The sequence below is a fragment of the Rhipicephalus microplus genome, unplaced genomic scaffold (assembly GCF_043290135.1).
Source record: "Rhipicephalus microplus isolate Deutch F79 unplaced genomic scaffold, USDA_Rmic scaffold_14, whole genome shotgun sequence".
Classification (NCBI taxonomy): domain Eukaryota; kingdom Metazoa; phylum Arthropoda; class Arachnida; order Ixodida; family Ixodidae; genus Rhipicephalus; species Rhipicephalus microplus.
The window spans coordinates 11,832,046-11,857,260 of NW_027464587.1; the positions used below are offsets into that span (position 1 = coordinate 11,832,046).

Below are 25,215 nucleotides of genomic sequence, written 5' to 3' on the forward strand. Positions count from 1 at the left end.
CTCGTTTTACTCTGGTCCCCTCATCGTCGGCTGGGCCTATCAGAAAAACTTTTGTCCTATTACACGGGTCCTTACCGTGTATTGCGTCAAGTAAAACCTGTCACCTATGAGATCAGCCCCATTTATCCATCATCATCTGCTGTGTGGTCCACTGATATTGTACACGTTTCGCGGATCAAGCCCTACAAAAGCGCGTCGGATAACGACCTTTGAAGCACCAGTATGGTGCCTCCGCCACCGGGGGTCATGCTATGTGCCAGTGTGTGGAGATGAAGAGGACAAATCAGATAGAGTGGAGCAAGCTCATCTGTTTGGTTGACCCTGCTTGCTTAACCGGCTAAAAATATATCTCTGTCTACTATTCTGAGTCGTTCTCCTTCTCGTAACAATATGCACACATGTAGCAATATATATATATTGTTGCGAATGTATTTACTACTTTAGAGTAGAAAAGTACTCCAGCAGTCAAGATGGCAGCCGTTGTGTATTTCGAACAGCCCAAAAACGTCGTCGTCTTCTTCTTCGCACCGCCCGCATAGCTGCATAGCCGCGAACCCGCAACATCGACCTCCGGCGGCGAAAAGCGCCGACCCGGCGCTTGTTAGCAGGTGTTGGACGAGATGTACGGCTTGAGGCGAGCGACGTGGACGATGTCGGAAGATGTGGAAGGTATCGAAGGGTTTAGAGGTGCTATTTCATAGGTAACATCAGTTACCTGCCGTAGCACACGATAAGGTCCGGAATACTTGGGTAGAAGCTTTTCAGCCAGACCAACATGTCGCGACGGAGTCCACAGAAGAACGAGGTCACCTGGACTAAAGTGGACGTCCCGATGGTGGCTGTCATAGCTACGTTTCTGACGGAGCTGCGAGTCCGAAAGGCGCTGGTGGGCAATCTGACGGGCTTTCTCCGCGGTGCTAATAGCGCGGCGAGCATATGCTGTGGACAGGTCGGTAGGGTTGGGTACAAGCGTGTCGAACGGCAATGTCGGGTCTCTTCCATACAAAAGGTAAAAGGGAGAATATCCAGCAGTGTCGTGGCGTGAGCTATTGTAAGCGAAAGTGACAAAGGGTAGCGCAATGTCCCAGTCACGATGATCCGTCGACACGTACATGGCGAGCATGTCAGTGAGTGTGCGATTCAGACGTTCTGTGAGGCCGTTTGTTTGAGGATGGTAGGCCGTCGTAAGCTTGTGCTTGGTTGCACAAGAACGAAGTAGATCGTCAATTACCTTAGATAAAAAGTAGCGACCGCGATCGGTGACCAGTTGACGAGGAGCACCATGATGTAAGATGACGTCTTGAATCAAAAAGTCGGCGACATCTGTAGCGCAGCTGCTTGGAAGAGGTCTCGTAATTGCGAAACGGGTCGAGTAATCTATGGCGACGGCGACCCACCTGTTACCGTCGGTAGAAAGAGGGAAAGGGCCCAGCAGGTCGAGGCCGACACGATAGAAAGGCTCGGCAGGTACGTCGATCGGTTGAAGGAGCCCGGCGGGGTGTACCGCTGGCCTTTTGCGGCGTTGGCACGACTCACAAGACCTAACATAACGTTGTACAGAACGGTAGAGGCCGGGCCAGAAAAAGCGTCGGCGGACACGGTCGTACGTTCTGGCAACACCAAGGTGGCCAGCCGTTGGTACATCATGTAGTTGCTGAAGTACGGTCGAGTGCAAATGAGTGGGTATTACGAGTAGTAGTTCGTTTCCCACATGGTGCATGTTGCGGCGGTATAAAATGCCGTCTATGACAACGAACATGCGAAGCGAACTGTCTGTACAGCCTGTATTCAGGCGGTCGATTAGCTCGCGTAGGGACGCGTCACGCCGTTGCTCACATCCCATGTTGCCGAAAGCAGAGAGCGAGGAAATACAGATGGACGCGTCGTCGGTTACTAGATCTGGAGCGTCAACGGGGTACCGAGAGAGGCAGTCGGCGTCTTGGTGTAAACGGCCAGACTTGTAAACCACTGTGTATGTGAATTCCTGGAGGCGCAGAGCCCAACGAGCAAGGCGCCCCGTTGGATCTTTGAGGGCTGAAAGCCAGCATAGAGCGTGATGGTCAGTGGTAACTGTGAAAGGCCGGCCATATAAATAGGGGCGGAATTTACCAACTGCCCATACAAGCGCCAGGCACTCGCGTTCCGTAATAGAGTAATTGCGTTCGGCAGGAGAAAGGAGCCGGCTGGCATACGCAAGAACTCGATCGTGACCGGATTGACGCTGGGCTAAAACCGCGCCAATACCGTAGCCACTAGCATCAGTGCGGACCTCGGTTGGAGCAGACGGGTCGAAGTGGGCGAGAATCGGTGGCGTGGTCAGAAGTGTTATGAGCTGGGAAAAGGCCGTGCCTTGATCAGGACCCCACTCAAATGGTACATCTTTCTTCAAAAGATCAGTGAGGGGGCGTGCGACCTCTGCGAAGTTTCTGACAAATCGTCGGAAATATGAGCATAGGCCCACAAAACTTCGAACGTCCTTGACACAAGTCGGTACAGGAAAATCCAGGACAGCTCGGACTTTGTCGGGATCGGGGCGGATGCCGGAGGAGTCAACGAGATGCCCTAGAATAGTAACTTGGCGATGCCCAAAATGGCATTTCGAGGAATTAAGTTGGAGCCCAGCCTCTCGAAATACTGAAAGAATTGAGGAAAGGCGCTCGAGGTGAGACTTAAAGGTTGGGGCAAACACAATCACGTCGTCCAGATAACACAGGCAGATAGACCATTTAAAGCTGCGCAAAAGCGTGTCCATCATCCGCTCGAACGTTGCCGGCGCATTGCACAAGCCAAACGGCATTACCTTGAATTGGTAGAGACCGTCAGGCGTTACAAAGGCGGTCTTCTCCCGGTCGAGGTCGTCCACGGCGATCTGCCAGTAACCGGAGCGTAAGTCTATCGAAGAAAAATAGGTTGCGCCATGAAGGCAGTCCAGGGCATCATCAATACGAGGAAGCGGGTAGACATCCCTTTTGGTGACCTTGTTTAAATGCCGATAGTCCACGCAGAAACGCCAGGTATTGTCCTTCTTTTTAACTAAGACTACAGGGGACGCCCACGGACTCGATGAGGGCTCTATGATGCCTTTTGTGAGCATCTTATTCACCTCCTGTTGGATAACTTGGCGTTCTGATGGTGACACTCGATAGGGACGCCTGTGAATTGGAGCTGCATCACCGGTATTAATGCGATGTTTGACTTGCGATGTTTGACTTATGGGCCTACCGTCAAAGTCAAATATGTCCGAATAGCTCGTGAGAAGATCAGTGAGGTCTTTGACCTGAGACGGCAAGAGGTCTGAGGCAATCATCTTAGTTACATTGTTGAGCCGTGTAGATTTGGCTGCGTCGGTGCTATGCGGGTTCGGCGAGGCGACTGTGGCCAGTTCACGTGACACTGATGAGATCTGGCACTCGTGTGACGGTGAAAGAGTGGCGAGAACAATGCCTTGTGGTAGGATTTGAGGGCTGAGTCCGAAGTTCAGAAGAGGAAGGCACGTCTTGTTCGCTGTGACAGTTAATATGGTGTACGGGGAGGAAACGTTGCGGGCCAATAAAACACCGGGAGAGGGAAAGACCACGTAATCCCCATCCGGAACACTGGGATACGGTTCAACTGTGACACAAGTTAGGGCTTGGGGTGGGAGGCGAACAAACTCAGCGCACGAAAGCTTGTTCTGTACCATCTTCGACTCTTCGGTGGCCGCAGGCAAGTCAAGTTGCACGACGCCGGCTGAGCAGTCAATTACAGCGGAGTGGTCGGACAAAAAATCGAGTCCAAGGATGACGTCATGTGGACAGTGAGCGAGAACATGGAATAGAACGGACGTCTGGCGGTCGGCGAATCTCACACGCGCGGTGCACATTCCGAGCACAGCCGGGGTCGCTCCACTAGCGACACGTACAAATAGGGACTCTGGCGGCGTAAGGACCTTGTTTAATCGTGCACGGAGGTCAGAGCTCAGAATTGAAATATGTGCGCCGGTGTCAATAAGGGCAGTAACAGGAAGGCCATCCACTTCTACATCAAGCAGGTTCTTGTCCGTAGTCAAGGTCAGCAGAGGGTTTTCAGGTCGGGAGTCCAATGCAGCGTCACCTCCGGGAGCTGCATTGCTCAGTTTTCCGAAGAAGGGCGTCCACTAGGGTGGGGCGACGAATAGCGGCGGTGCTGAGGTGACCTGGAGCGACGGTCATGCGGGGACGGCGAACGGCTGGACCGGCGGACTGGTGTCACAGGAGTGCCATTGTACGGTCCATCGTCACGAGCGCTGTACTGCAGGGGCCGGTGGTTGTCGTCACGTCGATAGCCAGGAAACGACCGAGGTGGATACGTGCGGAAACGACAGTAGCGGGAGATGTGTCCTACACCATGACAATGAAAACATATAGGCTTGTCGTCCTGTGTCCTCCACTGAGCAGGATCACGATAGCGGCGGAATCTTTCTGGTGCAGGAGAAGGCGCTATGGTACTGACCCGAGGTTCCGTCAACGAACACACAGGCTGCAGCCCAACGTTTGGCAGCTCCTCTCTCACGACCTGTTGGATCAACGAGATCGTTGGTCGATCATCAGATGGGCGGGTCAGAAAAGACGGAGACGCGGCCTCGATTTCTCTACGAACGATGCGAACCACACTTTCGTTGTTATGTGGTTGACTGCATGGCGGCTGAAGGTCCTCGCAAGATGACGTAGCGGCCGTGTTCGGAAGTCGCAAGAAATTCTTGGCGACCCGGCGACTCTTCAGCTCTTCGAATCGGCGGCACTCTTTGATGATGTCATCAATGGTGGAACAGTCTTTGGAAACCAGTATGTTAAAAGCATCATCTGCAATGCCTTTAAGTAAATGGCTTACTTTGTCTTCCTCGGACATGTTGGGGTCGGCACGATGGCAAAGGGCGAGAACGTCAAGGATGTAGGTGACATATGATTCGGTCGTAGTTTGTGCCCGACCAGAGAGTTCTTTAGAAGCGGCCCGCTGGCGTCCGACGGCCTTACCAAACAGGTCACGAAGCTTCTGTTTGCAAGTATCCCAGCTGGTTATGTCCGCTTCATGAGCCTCGAACCACGCGCCAGCTGTTCCGCAGAGATAGAAGCCAACGTTGGCGAGCATCATCGTAGGGTCCCACCGGTACACTGCTGCAAACCGCTCGAACTTCGGAATCCAGTCGTCAACGTCAACATGGTCGGTGCCGCAGAAGTTGCCAGGGTCGCGCGGTTGCGTCAATACGACCGGCTGTACAGGCTGCGCCGGAGTCGCGGCTGAAACAGGAGCGGCAGAATTGGTTTCTGTTGCCATGGTCGGGCAGTCGAGAACACGTCCGCTTCGAAGTTCCGTCTTGCGTCGTACCCAGCGCCACCACCAAAATGTTGCGAATGTATTTACTACTTTAGAGTAGAAAAGTACTCCAGCAGTCAAGATGGCAGCCGTTGTGTATTTCGAACAGCCCAAAAACGTCGTCGTCTTCTTCTTCGCACCGCCCGCATAGCTGCATAGCCGCGAACCCGCAACAATATATATATATATTGCTTTGGGGTCACTGTGGCATAAAGCAATTAGATACGCTTGGACATGAGCCACGTTCTTGCTGAAAGTCAGATAAAGACACAAGAGGGGACGCGCAAATATTGTACTCAATTGAGTGCAGCACTTCACACGAAATCTTTCGCTATTGTTCATCCATTACCGAGCAGATATATCAGATGTTACTGGTCCGTCAGACGAAATTCATTCGCTTGTAGCGACTTCCCGTCACTTTAGCGCACGGTCACATGTTGCTGCATGCTGACGCTCTTTCCTTGCACCTTATTTGTCCGTACTATGTGCGTGCTAATCGAAGCAAAAGGTATTTACAACTGCTCGTAACGTCGCTAGGACGATACTGACTTCATAAGAAACTGAGGCGCAGACATTGGTGGGTCCAGACCACCCCTTCCCGATGCAGCAGCGCATGCTCCATTCCCTAGTGGAAAGCCTGTGAGGCGCTTCTTTATATTGAATGCTTCAATCCCGGCGATGGCAGTTTTCCCGGCTGCTATCCAATCCCTGCCAAAAAGGGCAAGAGGCAGCACAGGAAAACGAAGCCGGCTTCCACCTTCATACTTCGGAGCCACGGAACTCTACCAGTGCGCTGCGCAATACACAAGCGGAATCTAGCAATACAGAGCTTTGCTCAAAGAGACAGTCCATAATTTCTTGGCATTGGTGAATTTCTTTCTTCTTTTCTGAATTCGAATGACTCTTTGCTCTCTTCTCCTCGCTCTGGAGTATACCCCCCAACCTCTTCGGCGCCGCCGCTGATCCGACAAGCCCCGTGTCAGTCCCGCGCCGCCGCCGATGGTGGAAACACCGGCGCGGCGCCACTGGCTATTTTGGTTTGGACGCACAGGTCTACTCAGCACCAACGTATGTGCATGCATGCGCAAAGATATACAGCGTAAACACAGGAACGCTATTTGGAATAAACGATTCTTGTTCCGGCATCTACTGACTGTGTCACTGTTAAGGCGCAATAGTGCAGTGACGACGAAGATGAAATCTAGTCGAATCACACCCTGTTAGTGTGATTGGCCACACCACGGATCGAACGATGGCATAACGCACCCCGGCGTTTGACGAAATGATGAGCAGCTGGAGACATACAGGGTACGCCTGGATGCTTATATCAAGAGAAATGAAACCACTGACAGTGCAAAAAAGCCGAGCTGTTTCGGTGTCTTCATTGAGCGATAATGTCATCCGCCTCTTGCAAGGTCACCTTGCAACAGTGTCGGTCAACAGCAGAACCTACGAGCAAATCGTTGAATACCTGGAAGAACAGTACAACCCCCAAGTTAATAAAACAGCCACAAGTTTCTCTTTCTTTATGCGTAAACAACAGGAAGGCGAAAGCGCTCCGGAATGCATCTCCAACCTCCGAAGATTGGTGAAGAATTTACACTTCGGCAACTCCCTGAATGGAATGCTGCGAGACCGCATCACATGCGACGTTTGGGTGACGATGCTCGTTGTTGCTTCCTCAAGCACAAGAGGCTAAATGTCAAGGAGGTGAAAGAATTCGCCATATCATCGGAAAAAACCACTGAATGACAAGCAAGACTTGCGCGAAGGGCTTCCGGAGACGACGGTGAGCAGCACCAACGTTTTGCAGTCACAGCAAGGGCGACAGCACTGGACACAGCGGGTAAATGAAGAAGCAGGCAGGCAGGTGTGCGATCAATGTGGCGGCCCCCATGCTACGCACACATGCCCTCATCGCAATGCAAAATGCTATTATTGTGGCATTAGCCAGGGGCATTTCAGGGCGACAGGCACATATGCAATAGAGCCAACAGAACGTGAGCGCGAAGAAAAGATGCTGCTTGCTCTCGTTGCTTACAGCTCGGGCTCGGGCGCGGTGCTACATGGAAACCACACGAGGCAAATTCGACATTGCAGGGTCGGACTTTGCGATGATCATACACACGGGTTCTCCGGTCAGCGTCATCCCATTGAGCATATTTGGGAAACATTGCAAGTGGTGGCTGGCTCTGGAGAAGACATCGCTCCAGTTAAGAGAGCAGATTGGTCTTTGGGACTAAAAAGTGCCAATAAAATTCATTTTTTAAACTTTAGATATTTGGTTTCTGCAAGTATTTTTATATCTCTCTGCAAATTTTCACACATCAGAAAGTGTAATGTCTTTGTAATGTCAATCTGACTGACCAGATTCTTGGTACTACCAAAATGCCGAACCTGCACAAAATGGGGAGCCTACTTCGAGGCTTTTTTATAATTTGCCAGCACCTGTGTTTGAAGCTCTGCTACCAATTTATGAGTGCCTTTATGAGCATTACAAAATATGCACATCTTGATTGTTGTTTTTTGAAGAAACTGTGTGTTATCAGATTCTTTTTTCAAATTTTCTCAAACGAGTACATTTACGACTGTTCAATTTTTAGGCCTTGATATCTCTGCAGCTAGGGCAGTTACGACAATTATTCTTTTGCAATGGAAACCTGTATGTCTATAGAATACAAGTATGGGAGCGGAATTCAAAGTGCAAGCCTTTTTATTTGACTACTCATTAAATCGCAACACACTTCCAACTGCCTTTGAAAATTGAAATTTTATTTTGCTGTCAAATAACCAAAAAAGGCAAAAACAGCTAAACTAAAACTTTTGTGTACTTTCAATGTCTGGTCATTAGTCTATGTTTCCCTATATTAAACATAACTTTTAATTAAGCATTTTCATTTGTGTGGCAGCCTTACACAATAAGGGGTGAACTTCAATTTTTCTGCAATAAAGAGAGTTACAGAAAAGTAATTACATACTTAAAATCAGCAGAAAGAACTACATAAGCTTGTGCAGCTTGATCAAGATCACTGAAGGAATAAACAAGAAATGTCTACGATGGGTATGACCCCTTACCGTGCTTCTTGGGGCTGTTACCTGTTTTCGGTCAGATAGTTGAACAACAGTCGGGTTCAACGGTGGTAGAGAGCACAGTAATCGTTGTGAGCTGTCAGGGACTACTTCTCTGTGGTCATAACGCTACTGAAGCATTCCGCAGGGTAGGGGTGTCCCTTTGGGACGATGGTAATGCTTCGAGTGTAAATGTGGTGCGTGAAAATGCCCAAGTGAATCACTTGCTTGTTGCAAGGTGCCACCTGTGAAACTGCACCTCAAAGCGGGAGCCCCCCCCACATTTCTGTAAAGCACATTCAGTGTCGCAAGCTATGTGAGCAAAAGTCTCGGAGATCGACAGTCTTGTACAAGACGAAGTGCTTTCGCCAGCTAAGTGTTTCGAAATAGGCAGCTCCGATGGTTACAGTCGCAAAGAAGAACGGCGACATACAGCTGTGCGGCGACTTTAAGTTGACTGTTAACCCAGCACCATGCTTGGAACAATACCCCTTTCCCAAAGCTGAAGACATTTTCCCAGGTCTTTCCAGAGGAAAAGTTTTCACAACGCTGGACTAGCGCAACGCCTACAATTAGCTGCTGCTGGATGCAGAAGCTAGGAAGATAAGACTGCTAACCACACTGACGACTGTATTCCTACAATCGACCAGCATTCGGGGTTCCTTCAGCCCCCGCCTTGTTTCAGCAATGCATGGAATTTATACTGCAAGGGGTGCCGAACGTCCAAATGTGCCTTGACGACATCATCGTGCTGAAAACGAGAAATGACACTTCAGTGATCCGTCAGGTGTTTCAGCAGCTGTGGGAAAACAACCTGAGGCTGAACAAAGCTAAGTGCCGATTCAGAGAAGCGCAGGTGTCGTTCCTAGAGCATCGCATCGACGCAGATGGCCTTCACCCCCTGAAAGACAACCTGTAGGCGGTACTAGCAGCGCCAAAGCCAGCATTGGTAAGCCAGCTGAAGTCTTTCCAGGGCTTGGTGACCTACTACTACGCTAAGTTTTTTCCCAACTAGTCAAGAACACTAGCTCCCTTATACGGCCTACTGGCAAAAGGTGTGCAATAGAACTGGGGGTCACCACATGAGAGGGCATGCGAGGCAATAAAGATCGCCTTAAGTAAGGCTAAATTCGGGGGTCGGCTTGGGCGCAGTGTTGTCACATCGGAATAATGACAAAGACTATTCAATAGCTTTCTTGCTCAAGAATCTTGACACCGCGAGAGCTCAACTAACTGCAAACAGAAAAGCAAGCGATCGCGTTTGTTTATTGCAGAATTATCGACAATGTTACGTATGGTACACTTAATAAATGTACATGCAAAACATGAACACCCATATAACTTTAAAATATTTTAGTGTCTGCATTCTTGTATATGTGTATTCCTGTAATAATATGCCGGGAAACCTTTTTCATCTTTCAGCAAATTATATTTATAATATCCCATAATGTCTTCTACAAATATTTGTCAGCATTTATAAGTATAAGTTTCCACCACGTGTATTTAGATATTTCTACTTTGAGAATATTTTTATGAGGGTCTCGGACCAGCCTTCATTTATGCGCATAGACGCACTCCATAGCTCGGAGTTACGCGGGAATAGCATTCGTAATTGTGGCTCTTTTGAAAGACCACTTCCTCTGCTCCAATGGTATTCTATGTGACACACACAAGAAAGAAACAAACAGGAGAATTAATTATTTTGTCTGTGTCTTCACGCATTTGCACTTGGACAGGACGCCAAAAAAAAAAAGAAAGCTCGGCTGATTGACCAAGAAGCCTGGCTTGTGCTCGCATACATAGTTTTTAAAAAGTGCATTTTTATTATCAAAATGATTTGATTCATTCTTTCAGTTGATTATCTGACACTGTCTCATTCTTTTATTATTATTATTTTTTTTTTTTTGCAGAAATGGCGTCAGCTGTGCAGGTCCGCATCCGTTATGTCTGAGGAGCCATGCGCAGTTCCAAAAACTTTCTCACTGACAGGCTTGTCCCCAAAATCGCACGTGACGGAGCTTTCATGCAGAAACTAAATGATTAGAAGAAGTACCTCTCAAGGCAGCCGGCACAAAAACCACAGTTGAAGCACCGCATGGCATGTTCGCTTGTTTCGACCTGCCTGGGGCAGTCGTCTCCAACAATAGGCCACAATTTAACAGTTCATAGACTAAAAAAAATTTTGAAGATAATCAGGTGCGCCATGTCAACTCCACCCCATACTACCTTCAGTCAGCAGAGCGCAGAGCAGGCTGTGCACACCATTAAAGAAGGAATCAATAAAAACAAAGTGGGGAGTTCACTCAGTCGAATGAACAAATTATTACTACTATGTTACAGTACAGCACTGACTCAAGGAAGCCAATCGCCCACCGAGATGATGCCCGGTTTTCAGCCAAGGACCCGCCTAAGTGCACATTTTCTAGGGAAGGCGGACCAGGTCCGCGGTGAAGACATCACCAGTGAAGATGCTGCGTTTTGTTCAAGGGGCGCCTGGTTGGGCAAGCCAGTAGAATCAAGCCTGCCAGATATGGTTACTCGGCACGGTGACGACATCAAGAGGCAGGCGCTTGGTCATGGTGGACACCACCGGAGGAATGTAGCGTCATCATGTGAACCAGCTATGGCCACAGCACTCCACCATGATGGCAAACCAGGAGCTCTGTGCAACCCAATCTTCTGAGCAAGAACCCTTCCCATGTGGTCCACCTTTACTGGACTAAACTCCGGCAGGCGACTATATCGAGTCAACAGACTCATCACTGGGCACATCTCCAAGTGAACCAGGTTCAAGGACACAGACAGCATGCTAAGTTACGAGGCATTCTACGTGCATAAGAAGGCAGCTTGACAGACTAAGGGAAAGGAAGTGCCATATGGCGACATCTAAAGTGCAGACTAGGCACCAACGTATGCTTATGCGTGCGCAAAAACATACACCATAAATACAGCAACGCTATCTGGAATAAACAATTTTTGTTCTGGCGCTTACTGAGTGCATCACTGTTATGGCACAATAGTGCAAAGATGTGTGAGAAATGCATAAGATTTTATATTTAGTAGTGTTTATAGTTCCATTAAAGAGGCTTTACACCAGTTAGATACAGAGTAGAGCCAATTTTCAAGGATTGTTACGTCCTTTGTTTTAGTAATTTCTTGATAATACAGAATCATAAGCAAATAAATGAATGTAATAGTATGGAAAGTTGGGCGATTTGGTTTAAGGACGTACTTGGAAACATTTCGGTGCGTTCACAGTGTTTGTATTTTCGCCTTCCATTTTCTCGTCCTCTGTGTGCATGTAAAAATGTTTCCAAGAAATAAATGACTCCTCTTCTTGCCATCCGTTTTCCCGTCCACTTTGTACGTGTCAAAGTGTTTCGAAGAAATAAATTATTGTTAGATGTGACACATTCAGGCAAGTCAATAAAAAGAAGGAAAAGGAGAGGCCGAGTACAGAACCTTGGGGGTTGCCAGAATGAATGGGACTTAGTTTGGAACCGAAAGTGTTTGCAGATACATATTTTGAGCGAACGTTTCAAAAACGTTCAATCCAAAAAAGTGGCTTGTTATCGATGTTTAACTTGCTTAATTTCATGAAAAGCAAATTGTGGCAAACTTTTTCAAAAACTTCAGCAAAAAAAATACAACCTGCATTGGAACGATGATCAAGGATGGTTTATAATTTATGAGCAGATAAAGCCAGCTGTGTTTTATAAGACAAATATTTACGGACGCCATGTCGAGCATTAGAAAAGAATTAGTTCACATCTAGGAATTTTACAATGTTAAGTGTAAAGGACATGTTCCAAAGTTTTTACACAGGATACTGGTTAATGAAATTGACCCGTAGTTGAAGGGAGAGTTTTGACTTCCAGATTTATACGCACGAGCTACCTTTCCGATTTTCAATTAGGTGGTAGGATTGATTCGTCAATGGATAGTTAGAATATTTTTGATAAAAAAACGCTAGATTTACATTAGTACTTTGTAAAACTTAAGCACTAATGAGATCTATTCCTAGGCTTGACGACACTTCAAAGAGAACACTTGAAGCGATTCGATAATTTTTTCTATACCAAGGAGTTGAACGATGATGGGATCCAGTTACAGAATTAAAACACTGTAAATTGGGAAATGTTGCACATGATGCCATAACGAAGTTACAACAAAATACTTCGTTTAATGCTATAGGACAATCGGCAAGCGGAATCGTTTCTCCGACACAATATAATAATAAAATTTCACTATCTCGATAAAGGTTGATGGTCAGCCAGAACATTTTTCGGGTCATTAGTGAGCAGTCGGCAAGGTGACTAGTTGAAAATCATTTCGCGCTGTCTTTAACACACAAATGTAAGCATTGTTCACCTTCTTGTATGTGTCCCACCACTTATCAGAGGGAGAGTGCTTGGCCGAATGGAAGAATCTATTTTTATGTTGAAAAGTCATTTTATGAGCGAGGTATACCAAGGTTCTTTGAACTGGGAGAAAATAGTGCACATATGTACACATCTGTAAATTAATTCATGACCTTTCGACGCAAACACATTCTAGTTTGTTTCTGTTTTCCAACTTTCAGAATCTTCTAAGAAAATGTCTATAAACTAAGACAGCTCCTCAAAATTGACTTTGTTGAAATTACAGAAGCTCTTTTTTTACTTTGTGCTTTGGAGGGTAAATATAGTACCTTAATTCAAAAGAGAGGGCTATATGGTCACTCAGACCAGGTAGGTACAACAAATCCGAGACTATATCCAGATACAAGGTCTAATGTGTTTCTAGCATTGTTCACTAACCTAGTTGGCTGTGGTACAATCTGAGAGAGAGAAAATACTGCGCAGAAGTTAATAAAACGAAATCTTTTCAAAGAAACTGGTTTTGATACCAGAGGATTAGAAGACCAAGAAATGTTGGGAAAGTTTAAGTCTCCTAGCAGAAACATGAAAGCGTTAGGACGATGTGAAGTTATGGCATTGATGCCGTCATGTAAATCGGTAACAAAGCTGGCCGAGTTGTTGGGTGGACAATAGCAGACTCTAAACTCAAAGGTTTTGTGGCACAGTATATACTAAGCATAGTATATATGCTATCTACCGCAAACTTCCAGGAGGTTTTCAGAGGCCTAGAATAGGAAAAGTTAGAGATAAGAGTTAATGGAGAGTACCTTAGTATTCTGTGCTTCACTGTTGTTGACATTGCATTGCTGAGCAACCCAGGGGACGAATCGCAACTCATGATTAGGAAGTTAGACAAGGAAAGCAGAAAGGTAGGTCTTGAAATTAATCTGCAGAAAATGAAGGTAATGTACTACAACCTCGGAAGAGAACAGCGCTTTTAAATAGGTAATAGTGCACAAAAAGTTGTAAACGACTATGTCTACTTAGGACAGGTAATAACCACAAAGCCGAATCATGAGATTGAAGTAACTAGAAGAATAAGAATGAGGTGGAGCACATTTGGCAAGCACTCTCAAATCATGACAGGTAGATTGCCACTTTCCCTCAAGAAGAAGATATATAACAGCTATGTCTTGCCAGTACTTACCTACAGAGCAGAAAACCGGAGGCTTACAAAGAGGGTTCAGCTTAAATTGATGACGACACAGCGAGCAACGGAAAGGAAACTGGTAGGTCTAACTTCAGGAGAAAAGAAGAGAGCAGAGTGGATCAGGCAACCAACCGGGGTTAAGGATGTCATAGTTTAAATCAAGAAGAGGAAATGAACATGGGTCAGGCATGTAGAGTCGAACCCCACTACAACGAACTGATGGGGCGCGGTAATTTCGTTGAAGCGAAAATTTCATTGTACTAAAATTGAAAAAATATAGCTGATCTGAGCTAGTAAAACAAAGGAACCTTTATTCTCAAAATTCAAAAAATGTCTGCTGCTTCCTATTCTTTCCTAGCAGCGTCACGGCGTGAATCTCACCAATGCATAGCGAGGCCATGATGAAGAGCATGCTGAAACAACGCCTAAAACCGCCATGGTGAACAAACCAAACAGTTGCATTAACACGTTAACACCAGCAGCTGTCCGCCTTCAAAAGTATCCGACAACGCTAAGATGGAGGCAGGGTATCGTGGAGCGGCGAGTTTTGCAGTATTATATGCCATTCTTATCCATTACTCACGACTTGCTGATTTTGTTGATAATGCGGACGAACAGCCACTCTGATTAGTTACTACACTGGCCAAGCGCGAACATAGGATAAGCATCGGAATCGGAAAAGGCATCGTTCCGCAGTTGCACCGAGAGCTACGTGCACGAAACCATGTACCAGCGCCCCCCTATTTTTTTCTGTGCCTATTGCGTCGCGCCCATTCCCATTGCTCTACGATTGGCGCTCTATTTCTTTGAGTGACCGCGTGGTGGCGTCAGGTTATTACCCTCTTGCATGGCCTCTTTTTGCTTGACTGCTGCGGGTAGATACGGCGCAGCCACTGGCTTTTTTCCAATTTTATGCGATTACTTTCCTTTGTATTCAGTAATTTCGCATTCGTGTGCGTTTTTTTTGGTAACGTATTATGAAAAAAATGCGTCATAAGGTGTCTTATTCATTGTTTGCAAGCGCTCGAAGGAATTCTCAGCCGAATATTGATCCCGATCAAAATATAAGTGGAATTCACAGGTTGAAGTAATGAAACAAGACATAGCAATTTTATATGCACGAAAGACAAAAATAAAAAGGAACGAGTCAGTACAAGTTAAGAAACAACCGGTTGAACCGAAACCACTTGTCAGTCCAACATTGAAGGTGCGCCCGTGTCATGCAAAAAGCTTCAAAAACTTCCGTGACAACGCCTTCCTTTGATAAAGCTTGGCCACAGGATTTTTATTGGTGAAGACAGTATACTTGTGAACAGCAGCTTCATGAACTTTCTGCACACAAGTTCTGTTAATTTGCGCCTTTGGATTTGGTCACAACGGTCCCACAGCAGTACTGGCAGGCCAACAATTACATCCACACTCTTCACGACGCACGTCTGTAGAGGCTTAAGGAGAGCTGCGCGGTGCAGAAGCATCACGTCCACAAATCTTTTCAGGGCATGCAGCACACGCATGAGCTCCGCAGTGGGGTAGCACGAGCCACCTCTGTCCTGGTGGAAAATCAAGCCGTCCGTAGCACTGGTGCTGCTCCCTTTTGTCTTCAAGACTAACGACACGCAGTGGTCGCAGTCAGTCTTTTCACTCACGACGCGATATATGCATCCTTCGATGAGATAAACTGCTACTATATCTGGCGTGGGCATAAACGGTTTTGTCAAAGTGCCGAGTTCTTGCAGTAGGTGCTGCACCAAGTTCACTGCTGCGACTGCGCTTGTTGATGCGCTGCTTGACTCGCTGCTCCTAATAATGCTCCCCGAGAAATCAAACGAAGCTGAGCTCTGCACATTACTTGTGTGGGAAGTTGCAACGATACCTGTCTTCAGCATCTTTTTAAGGTCTGAAAGAGCGCTTCTGACATTAAGCATATCATTGCAGCCAGCACTGCGCCGAAGCGTCCCAAGCAGGGATTCCATGGGGTCGCTTGAAAACTTTCTAGTCAACACAAATTTGAACCCTCTATCTAACAGAAATCTGATACACTGGACGTTGGCGACTGTGGTAAATACCAGTGCATGGTGAATTTCTTTCGTTAGAAAGTTCATGATGCGCTTGCCATCTTGAGCTCTTCAATGTATTCTTAGAAAACAAGTTCTAGCCAATCAAGTCTGGAGTCCTCAGGATCATCAAACTGCCTGGTGTACGGATGGTTATGGTGAATATGCTGCTGGCAGTTGCTGACGTCCATGAGAGTAAACCATCTGCTCCCATTATTCATGAACTCAACAGTTGGGCCGACGCTGGGGAACATTGCGTCGCACGTGTGCCCGGCACGATCTTTCATGAAGAACAAAGGCGCTGTCATGGCTGGTGAAAACAACTGGACGGCAGGCTTGACTCTCATTTTTTCTATGTTAGATGGGTAGACGAGTTTCCTCGTGAGTAAACGAACCGGCTTGATAATCAAGCCCCGCTGCATCTTGTAAAGGTCCTTTATGAAGGTTGAAGAAATTTCGCCATTTCTTCCCAATTCTCATGCCAGAAATTGCGATCGGATGTTTTTGAGGATGTGACTCTGATCAAATGGTAGAAACAAACTGCGGCTTGGGTCAGCAGGATAAGGCACTCGGGTTTTCAGTTGCCCACCTGATACCTGATGATATTTCCAATGCAGCAACGTTTATTTTGTGGTAATCCGCCACAACTCGAGCTATCTCGAATCTCATTTCTTCAGTTTTCTTGATGAGGTGCTTGTTCGTTTCCGCAAGTAGTTCGCCAGTGCATGATTTGGTAAAGAAGTATCCCACTGGGATCGGAAACTTAGCGTGATCAAAATGCACAAAAGCGAGTTCGCAGGTTCGCTTCTTTCCGAGTCTGACAACACTTGGTTGAGAGCGCCTATGTCTATGTCTCTGAAGAAGGCGTCTAGTTGTTTGTGGTATTCAAGCCTTTGCTTTATTCTCATTTCGTCTATGATGAGGCTGCTAATTTTGGCTTGCTCCATCCCGAGGCACTTGATTTCAGTGTTGAACCTCTCCTTCATTAGCTCATTGAAGCCTACCGTATTTACTCGATTCTACCGCGCCCTCGATTGTAACGCGCACCCGATTTCCACCGCGAAAAAAAAAAAAAAACCGTAAGACATCGATTGCAACGCGCACCCATTTTTTTTTTTTGCTGACCCGCACGATCACCCCACTCGAAAAAACGATTCCTTTCGGGATTGTCTTCCATTTAATTATGAGGTACGGGCGAACCTTGTGCCCATCTGACGTGTAAAAGAGCATTGCCGTCACTGTAGTTTTACCGTGGACCGATGTCAGCACGCGAACTTGCTTCGCCCCCTTCTTCTCGACAGTTGTGGTGCCAGGCATGTCGAAGTAAAGAGGCGTCTGATCGGCATTCCAGATTTGCCCAAGCAGGTAGCCGTTGTTGCGCCGCAAGTTTAGGACGAACCTCTGAAAACTGTAAAGCTTTTCATCGTACTTCACCGCAAAAGTTTTCGCATATGCATGTTCCCCTTCGGAGGGAAGATCCTTTCCTCTTCATATAGTTAATTAGCCAGCACCTGCTCGCTTTAAACAGGCTCCGCATTAGACTTTTTTCTAAGACTAATTGCATAGCCCACACTTGGAGCAGTTCTGTCGTCATGGGCCGCTGTGCCTCTCGCTCCTCAAGCACATACTCGCGGAGCAGCTTTTCAATTTACGGAAACCGACCCTGCTGTGGTTCACTGAAGCCTTTGCGTGAATCTTTGCTGTCGACAATCTTCTGCTTTTGTTTCCGCCGGTCCCGCACGCATGTTTCGAGAAGGACCGCGATGCGGCCCGATTTCCGTCCGTTTCTGCACACGCGATGACTTTTCTTTTAAAAGCGGCATCGTGGTGCACTCGAGTTTTTGGAGTCGGCCCTTCCACGTCGTCGATGCTAATGCACTACTAGATGACGAACTCCTCAGCACACGTACGAAGTGCCGCACATGGGAAACACATAGGCAGAAATAGCCGACGCACCATGCCGACGCACGTAGGGGGCGGCCATTTTGGATTTGCGATGGCAATAGATTGACCGTAATTTTTTTGTTCGTACTCGATTCTAACGCGCATGCGATTTATGAACTCGCTTAACCGGAAAAAAGGTGCACGTTAGATTCGAGTAATTACGGTACTTCTCCGGCAGTTGTTCCCATGCATCTTTGTAGCGTAGTTCTGCACGGGAGTGCGAGGAGCTCGGTCCTGATATACTCGTATGACTTTGTTGAGAAGCTTCTCAGAATCACACACTGCCGTATAGTGCTTTCACACCACTTTGGCTTTTTCACCTAGTAGTTTAGGACTTGGTCCATTATCACTCTGGCTTTAGTGCAGCCCTGATTGCAGTCTGTGGCTACTTGAAGAAATTTGCTTACGTTGCACTCTTCCTTTAATCTATGCAGCTCTTTCTTGTAGGCATCTACTGTTGCCTGCAGCCTTTCATTTCATTGCTTCCACGCCCTTTCTTTGTTGCGCCATTTTTTCCGCTCCAGAAAGGCTGTTGCGAAGCTTCTGCTGTCGGCTTAAAGCCAAACACCAAAGGTCCTCAAGGCACGCACACCTGCACCCTCTTCTGCTGGCTTCGCATCAGTTGGCTCAAGAAAGTTTGCGAAGTGACAGTAGCGACTAGCTGCTCCTACAAAAGGCAAGCCTTAGATGTCGCTTGGAGCAACACTTTCTGGTTGTTGCCGGCTACTGGGCTCAGTGGCTTCGTCAAGCGTGTTTGCGCTAACTTCTGGCGCCGGTGCAGGGCCCGAATCGATTTTCTGACTTGGCACACTTGTCAACGTGTCTGTTGAGGGATCGCGCTTTCTTTTCTGAGTGCTGCTGCAGGTTCTCACCTTTGGTGGCTCCTTGCTCATGTAGGATGGGTAATGCGAAAAGACACTCAGCACCGCATCGGGCTTTAGCATGCGTCTTTTGGTATTTTCCCTAAAGTCAGTTTCCACAAAATGTAGTCTGCACACGGCCGAGTAATTCGAAGTGGAATTCGGCACCCAGTTCTTCCACGCGATAACTCGTAGCCATCGTTCACGTAGCTCAGTGTTCGCTGGAATTTCGTGAAAGGACACACCTGCTTCTTTCTTTCGCTGGCTAGAAGTGCAGAACAGAACGCAACAGCAGTGCATGCTGACTGATGAAAAAGCAGAATGACATCACCACTGAAGCAAACAGACAAACCTACAACTGCCACTGCGACCAAACGACAGGCTAAACTTGTCGTCTGCAAGGTGACTGGGACGCGAACTGTAACTCCGGTAAGAGGCATAAGGACAGTTTATTGCACCTTTATTATTTATTACGCATGAATACTTCTTTTATTATGTTGGCAACAACTCAAAACAAGGTTAGCGACTACTCTAAGCAGACGACAAAAAAAGCGCAGAAAACTTGCGCACTAGCGGCCGCGAGCGTCGGCTGCTAGAGGGCAATAGCGCAGAGCCGCCAAGCGGCGTCATGTGGCAGAATCGAGAGAGTAAAGGGAAAGGCCCCGGCGGGCGCGGCGGCACTCACGCGGCAGGCACAAAAAAATATAGGAGGCGCTGCATGAACTGAGCAACTGAGCTTCAGCTTCGGATCGGGTGCGGCTCAAAAGCACCAATGGCAAAACCAGAGCAGTGTCATTGCCATCGCTATCGAGCAATGGCGGCGCCCATGATTGCTAAACAGCGGCGTTTTCTGGTGATGCCAATGCGTGTTTTAGACTTCGTTGATGCATTTTCAGGCTCTGAAAACGCATCGAAATGTTAAAGATTGCGTTTACTGCATAGAAATAAGTATCTGAGCCTGGAACTGCATTGTAAAATTTGGTTGAAGTGGGACGATTGAAGAAAATGTGTTCGTTGTGGCGATAATATTTATGCATTGACTTCTATGGACTGCTGATCGTGAAATTTTCGTTGTTGCGGAAATTCCGTTGAAGCGGCGTTCGTTGTAGTGCATTTCGACTGTAGCGCGTAGACAGGATAACCACAGGTCTAAGGATAACTACCGTATAAACGCATGTAAGGGCCGCACTTTTTTTTCAGGAAATGAGGGCCAATTTTCAGGGTGCGGCCCATACACGAGACTTTTTTTTTTTTAAGTGAACTAAAAACAATGTACCAGTTAGCGAACGAAGAGCGTTTATTGCAGTATGCCGCGTGTGTGCTTAATCGTTGTCACTCGACGAGTCCTCTAACTCGGAGTCCGAGATGCTGTGTTGCGAAGCACCATCATTCCACAAACAGTCATCTTCGGTGCCATCCAGGCTGTTGGATATCCCAGTGACCTTAAAGCTTCGGGACACAATGTCCGTCGACACCGAGCTCCACGCCGACAATACCCAACCGAGAACAGTAACAAGCGGTGCCCTCTTCAGCCGTCCGGTCGGCGTGTGCTCATGGTTGCCGATTGCCATCCATTCCGTGTAGAGTCTTCGGAATTCAACTTTGAACGGTCGATTCACGCTCACATCCAATGGTTGCAACATTCCTGTGAGGCCGCCTGGAATCACGGCCATGTCTGTGCCGACACGGCGCAGCTGCTCCTTCACCTTATCGGTAAGGTGGCCGCGGAAACTGCCCAACACTAAAAGTGAATGTTTGGCCAACAAAGCTCTCGGTCTGTTCTGCCAAACACTTTTTACCCAGTCAAGCACCAAATTATCGTTCATCCATCCCTTCTCGTGGACTCTAACCATGATGCCTTGGGGGAAAACTTCGTTGGGAATTCTTTTCCTTTTCAAAACAACTTACGGGGGTAGCTTCCGCCCGTGCGCAGTCACACAAAGCATCACGGTGCAGCGTTGGCGCTCAGCACCGGTGGTCCGCACGGCGACACTCTTCTTGCCTTTTACTTCGACTGTGTAGTTCTCGGGAGAGTCAAACCACACAGGAGTTTGATCAGCGTTCGCTATTTGGGACAACAGATATTTGTGCTGATGGCGCGGGCCGATGACATGCTTGTGAAAACTAAGCACCTTATCGGTATAGTCTTCTGGCAGCCGCTGGCACAGCGTGGTCCTTCGCTGAAAGGAGAGTCCCTTCCTTTTTCAGAAACCTTCGCACCCAGCCAGCACTAGCCTCGAAATCCCCAGCCGGTATATTTTTCGCATGTGCCAAGGCTAGTGCCTTCATGCGCAGCATTCCCTTAGTGAGCGCAAAACCATCATTCCGCACCTCAGTCACGTAGCGGAGCAACTCCTCTTCCAAATCAGGATACTTGCACTGTTTTCCTCGGAAAGCGCGCATTTTGATGTTGGTGTTCTGCAAGGCTTTCTTCTGAGCGCACCAACGTCGAACACACTTCTCGTCAACGTCAAATTTTCTGCCGGCGGCCCGTTTCTCGTGCTCGAGAGCAAACTCGATCACCTTCAACTTATAGCCAGCTGTATAGCTATTCAGCTGCTTGCCCATCGTGCCAAAACGTAAACGTCCCGCAGAAAACTAGCTAGAGTCCCAGAGTCATTCAACGGTGCGCAAATCTCCAGCACATGGCAGGCTGAACAGCACAATAACCGAACATTGCACAAAATTGCACAAATACCAAAGTTTGTGATGCTAATGCCGATATGGATAGCACGTTTGTATAAAAGTGTCAGAAGTTAAAGATAAAATCCCGCTTTAACCTTTAGTTGGCGGGAACACTACTGAAAAAACTTAAAAATTTTAGCCAACTTCTTGAACATATTAGCATGAAGAAAACCAACAAATTATTTCAATGACGTAATATATGCTGATGATAAGCGCGTTCACTAACGCCTTCTACTGACAATGCCTAGTAGCTCACACACGCGCGCGCATTTTGAATAAGTATGGGTCAAGGAAAGTGCGGATGCGGCCCTTACACGCAACATTTTTTTTTTTTAATATGTGCTTCTTAAAAACGGGATGCGGCCCTTACATGCGTGTATACGGTAACTGGATTCCCAGAGAGGGCAAGCAGGTCGGGGAAGACAAATTTAGGTGGGCAGATGAGATTAGGAAGTTTGCAGGTATAATGTGGCAGCAAGCACAGGACCGAGTTGGCTGGCGGAACGAGGAAGAGGCCTTTGTTGTGCAGTGGATGTAGTCAGGCTAATGATGATGATATAAGCATTCGCCCATACCATCTCAAGGACTGTTTCAATTGGGAGATAATAAATAAGATAGAAGATTTTATGAGATAGCCAACATAACACCAACTCCAACACGTGATTCCCGATCACAGTCATAAATGGAAAAGCTGTGTGCGCCTTGAAATATTTCGCATGTTCCGGCGGCTCTCTAGGATTACAAAGGGACCGCACAGTTAGCTATGGGCAGATGACGAGTCATGACAGATCAGGAAGGGCTTGCAATCGCCTCTAGAAAAGACAACAAGAATATTGTCTCTCAACAAAACATTTAATGAAAAGCACATGAAATAAGTATAACACCTTGAACAAACATTGAAGAACAATGACGAATGCCATAAAAAAGCAAGGGTGCTGAACTTGTGTACTCATAAAAAACAACAAGCTCCCGATCTGTGAAAAGACTGCTTGTTCTCCTTGTCTTTCTGGGCTGTTAACTTAGGACGTAACCCAATTCTCCAAATTTCCTATCCTTACTCAATATGACACTTAGTAAGCAACAAGCTCAGCACCTTCAAACTGATCCACACACGAGCCTGGTGGCTTAGGCATGAGTACCTATAAGCTAGAAGTCACTTTGACACGTACACCCGTGAAAAGCACACGCCGAAATAACTGTCTGCACTGTCTACTGTTGAGGGCATGGTTTTGACAGAATTGTTATTCTAACATGATTCATCAAAGAAATGTGCCAGCTTGCGCGGGGCAGAAAGAACTACCAGCACATTGCACCAGCACTTCTTAGAATTTGAAGAAAGGTGCAAGCAGGCACGATGTGCCAGTGTTATATTCTCTTCTGTACAAGCAGGCAAAGCTCTGCCCGAAAATTTTTTCGGCTAAGAAGAATCCCGGAAGGTGTGGCACGAGACATGAGCTGCCTTATGTAGCCTGCACAGTTGGCGTTATGAGATTTCATTTTATGTGGAAAGTCATATGTTGGGCCAACCAGACGGTGCATCAACGTTCGTGCATCTTTGTGGTGTCCTTTTATGTGTCACTGCTCTCCTCGTCCATATAAATGATTTATTCATGTTGATTGTAAATGATTTATTCATGTTGGTTGGCTCATCTGGTGTGTGATCGTTGACCTACACCCGGTGAGTAACGCCTCACTCACCACTATTAAATGAGAAGCTGTTTAAAAAGCTAGTTTTAGAAAAAGTGAAATACTGACATTGAACATGTACTAATATATAAATAATTTTGATGAATTGAGCAGTTTGTGGATTGCAAAGTTTACGAGCCAGGAGCAGACAGACAGCTTACCTCTTCAGTCGCTGCATGACTCAGCTTCAAAGCTGCTACAAATGGACACCAGCTGGCTGCACATGCTCTCACAGGAGACATCGCTCAGCAGCGAAGAAGAGTGGCTCGCCTCGTCATCAGACCCTTTGGGCTCCTCTGTTCGGGAAAGCAGCACACACATACCATTTCACTCTGCGCTCCATCTTCTTGAGCACTCAAAAAAGTGTTAGTCGCAATTTTGAACCACAACCACAAAACATGTCAACTTACATCTGGAATGGCCCCTAGCATAGATCTCGTGTTCAAAAAACATCAAAGTCATGTGATTTGCTTTAGTATCTTGTTCAAGACGTTTCTTCCCTTTGATCTTTTTACATATTGCTTTTATAGTACCATGTATCTTTAGTACTGTCGCTCGTCATACAATTCTTTAAAACAAGTGACCGTAATGTGCCACTTTCTGTCTTGGCCAACCCGATTTATTGATTGATATGTGGGGTTTAATGTCCAAAAACCACCATATAATGAAGAGAGACTCCGTAGTGGAAGGCTCTAGATATCTTGAACACCCGGGGTTCTTCAACGTGCACCCAAATCTGAGCCCACGGGCGTACAGCATTTTCGCCTCCATCAAAAATGCAGCTGCCCCAGCCGGCATTCGATCCCACGGCCTGCAGGTCAGCAGCCAAGTACTTTAGCCACTAGACCACTGTGGCGGGACTGTCTCGGCCAGCCTTGTGCTTTGCTTAATTGCTTCTTTTGAGAATCATGGCATTTCTAATTTCTTCCCTTTTCTTTGCTTTGTGGTAACGCTATTTCATGAATAACTTCAAAGCTTATCTGGTATCCAGTCAAGGAGATCGAACCTTGCAATCTATTATTTACAGCAGTGTTTCTTCAAGCACAATGATTATTCGAACGAATGTTTCAGTATCCTTGGGGTGCTTCGGCATGACTACAAATGACTTGAAACGTAGTACAGTTGAACACCGTTATAATGAATGCCACTTCAACAAATTTCTGCTACAAGAAAAAATTGTCGGTTCCTCGTTAGCAGTCCATAGGAGTCAATGCATAAGTATTCTCGCCGGAACGAACACTTTTTCTTCTGCTGTTTCGCTTTAACGGAGTTTGACAATGCAATTCCACGCTCAGATATTTAATGTCATGCAGTAAACACAATCTTTAAGATTTTTATGCATTTTCAGAACATGAAAATACATTGAGGAAGTCTCAAACACGCATTGGCAGCACCAGAAACTGCCTCTGCTTACTATTTCATGGTTTACTACGCGTGGCAGCCGCACTGCTCGATAGCGATGGCAATGAGACTGCCCTGCTTTTGCCACAAGCTTGCTTCTGAGCCGCAAACAATGTGAAGCTGAAGCTTAACTTGGTTTATTTGACGCAGCTGCTGGATGCAATCGCCTTTTCAGATGCCAATACCTTTAGTTCTGTTTGCACCTGGCCAGAGTGGTAACTTATTAGAGCGGCTGTTCGTCTGCATTATCAACAAAATCAGCCAGCTGCGAGAGGTAGGTGATACTAGTTCAGCGAACTGGAAGCGCGGGAACACACAAGCGACAGAGAAGGGCTTTTCTCTGTCTCTTGTGAGTGTATCGGTGCTCCCTGTTCGCTCAACAAATATGAACTACCAATTAGCCTACCTTTCTTTCCAGAATGGCATAGAATAAGGCAAAAGTCACCACTCCACGATACCCCATCTCCATCTCGGCGTTGTCGGACACACTTTGACGGCGGACAGCTGCTAGTATTAGCATGTTAGTGCAACGGTTATGTTCATTCACGAAAGGCCGTTGTGGACGTTGTTTTAGGGTGCTTTTCACCATGACGTAGTTATGCATCAGTGAGAACTGCAATGTGACGCTGCTGGGA

General features: G+C 46.9%; 1 protein-coding gene across 4 annotated transcripts in view; it reads right to left on the reverse strand.

The window, feature by feature from the left end:
- The window catches only part of LOC142761673 (uncharacterized), a 134,804-nt gene that overhangs the window by 32,678 nt on the left and 76,911 nt on the right, over positions 1-25,215 (reverse strand). For 2 of the 4 annotated variants that reach the window (XM_075882877.1, XM_075882875.1), the window contains one exon: positions 23,341-23,475. In XM_075882877.1, coding sequence (XP_075738992.1) covers positions 23,345-23,475 — 131 coding nt within the window. In that variant the 3' untranslated portion in view covers positions 23,341-23,344. Of the gene's footprint in view, positions 1-22,103; positions 22,306-23,340; positions 23,476-25,215 lie in introns of those variants that run through there. The other 2 variants (XM_075882876.1, XM_075882874.1) reach the window with 2 other exon arrangements.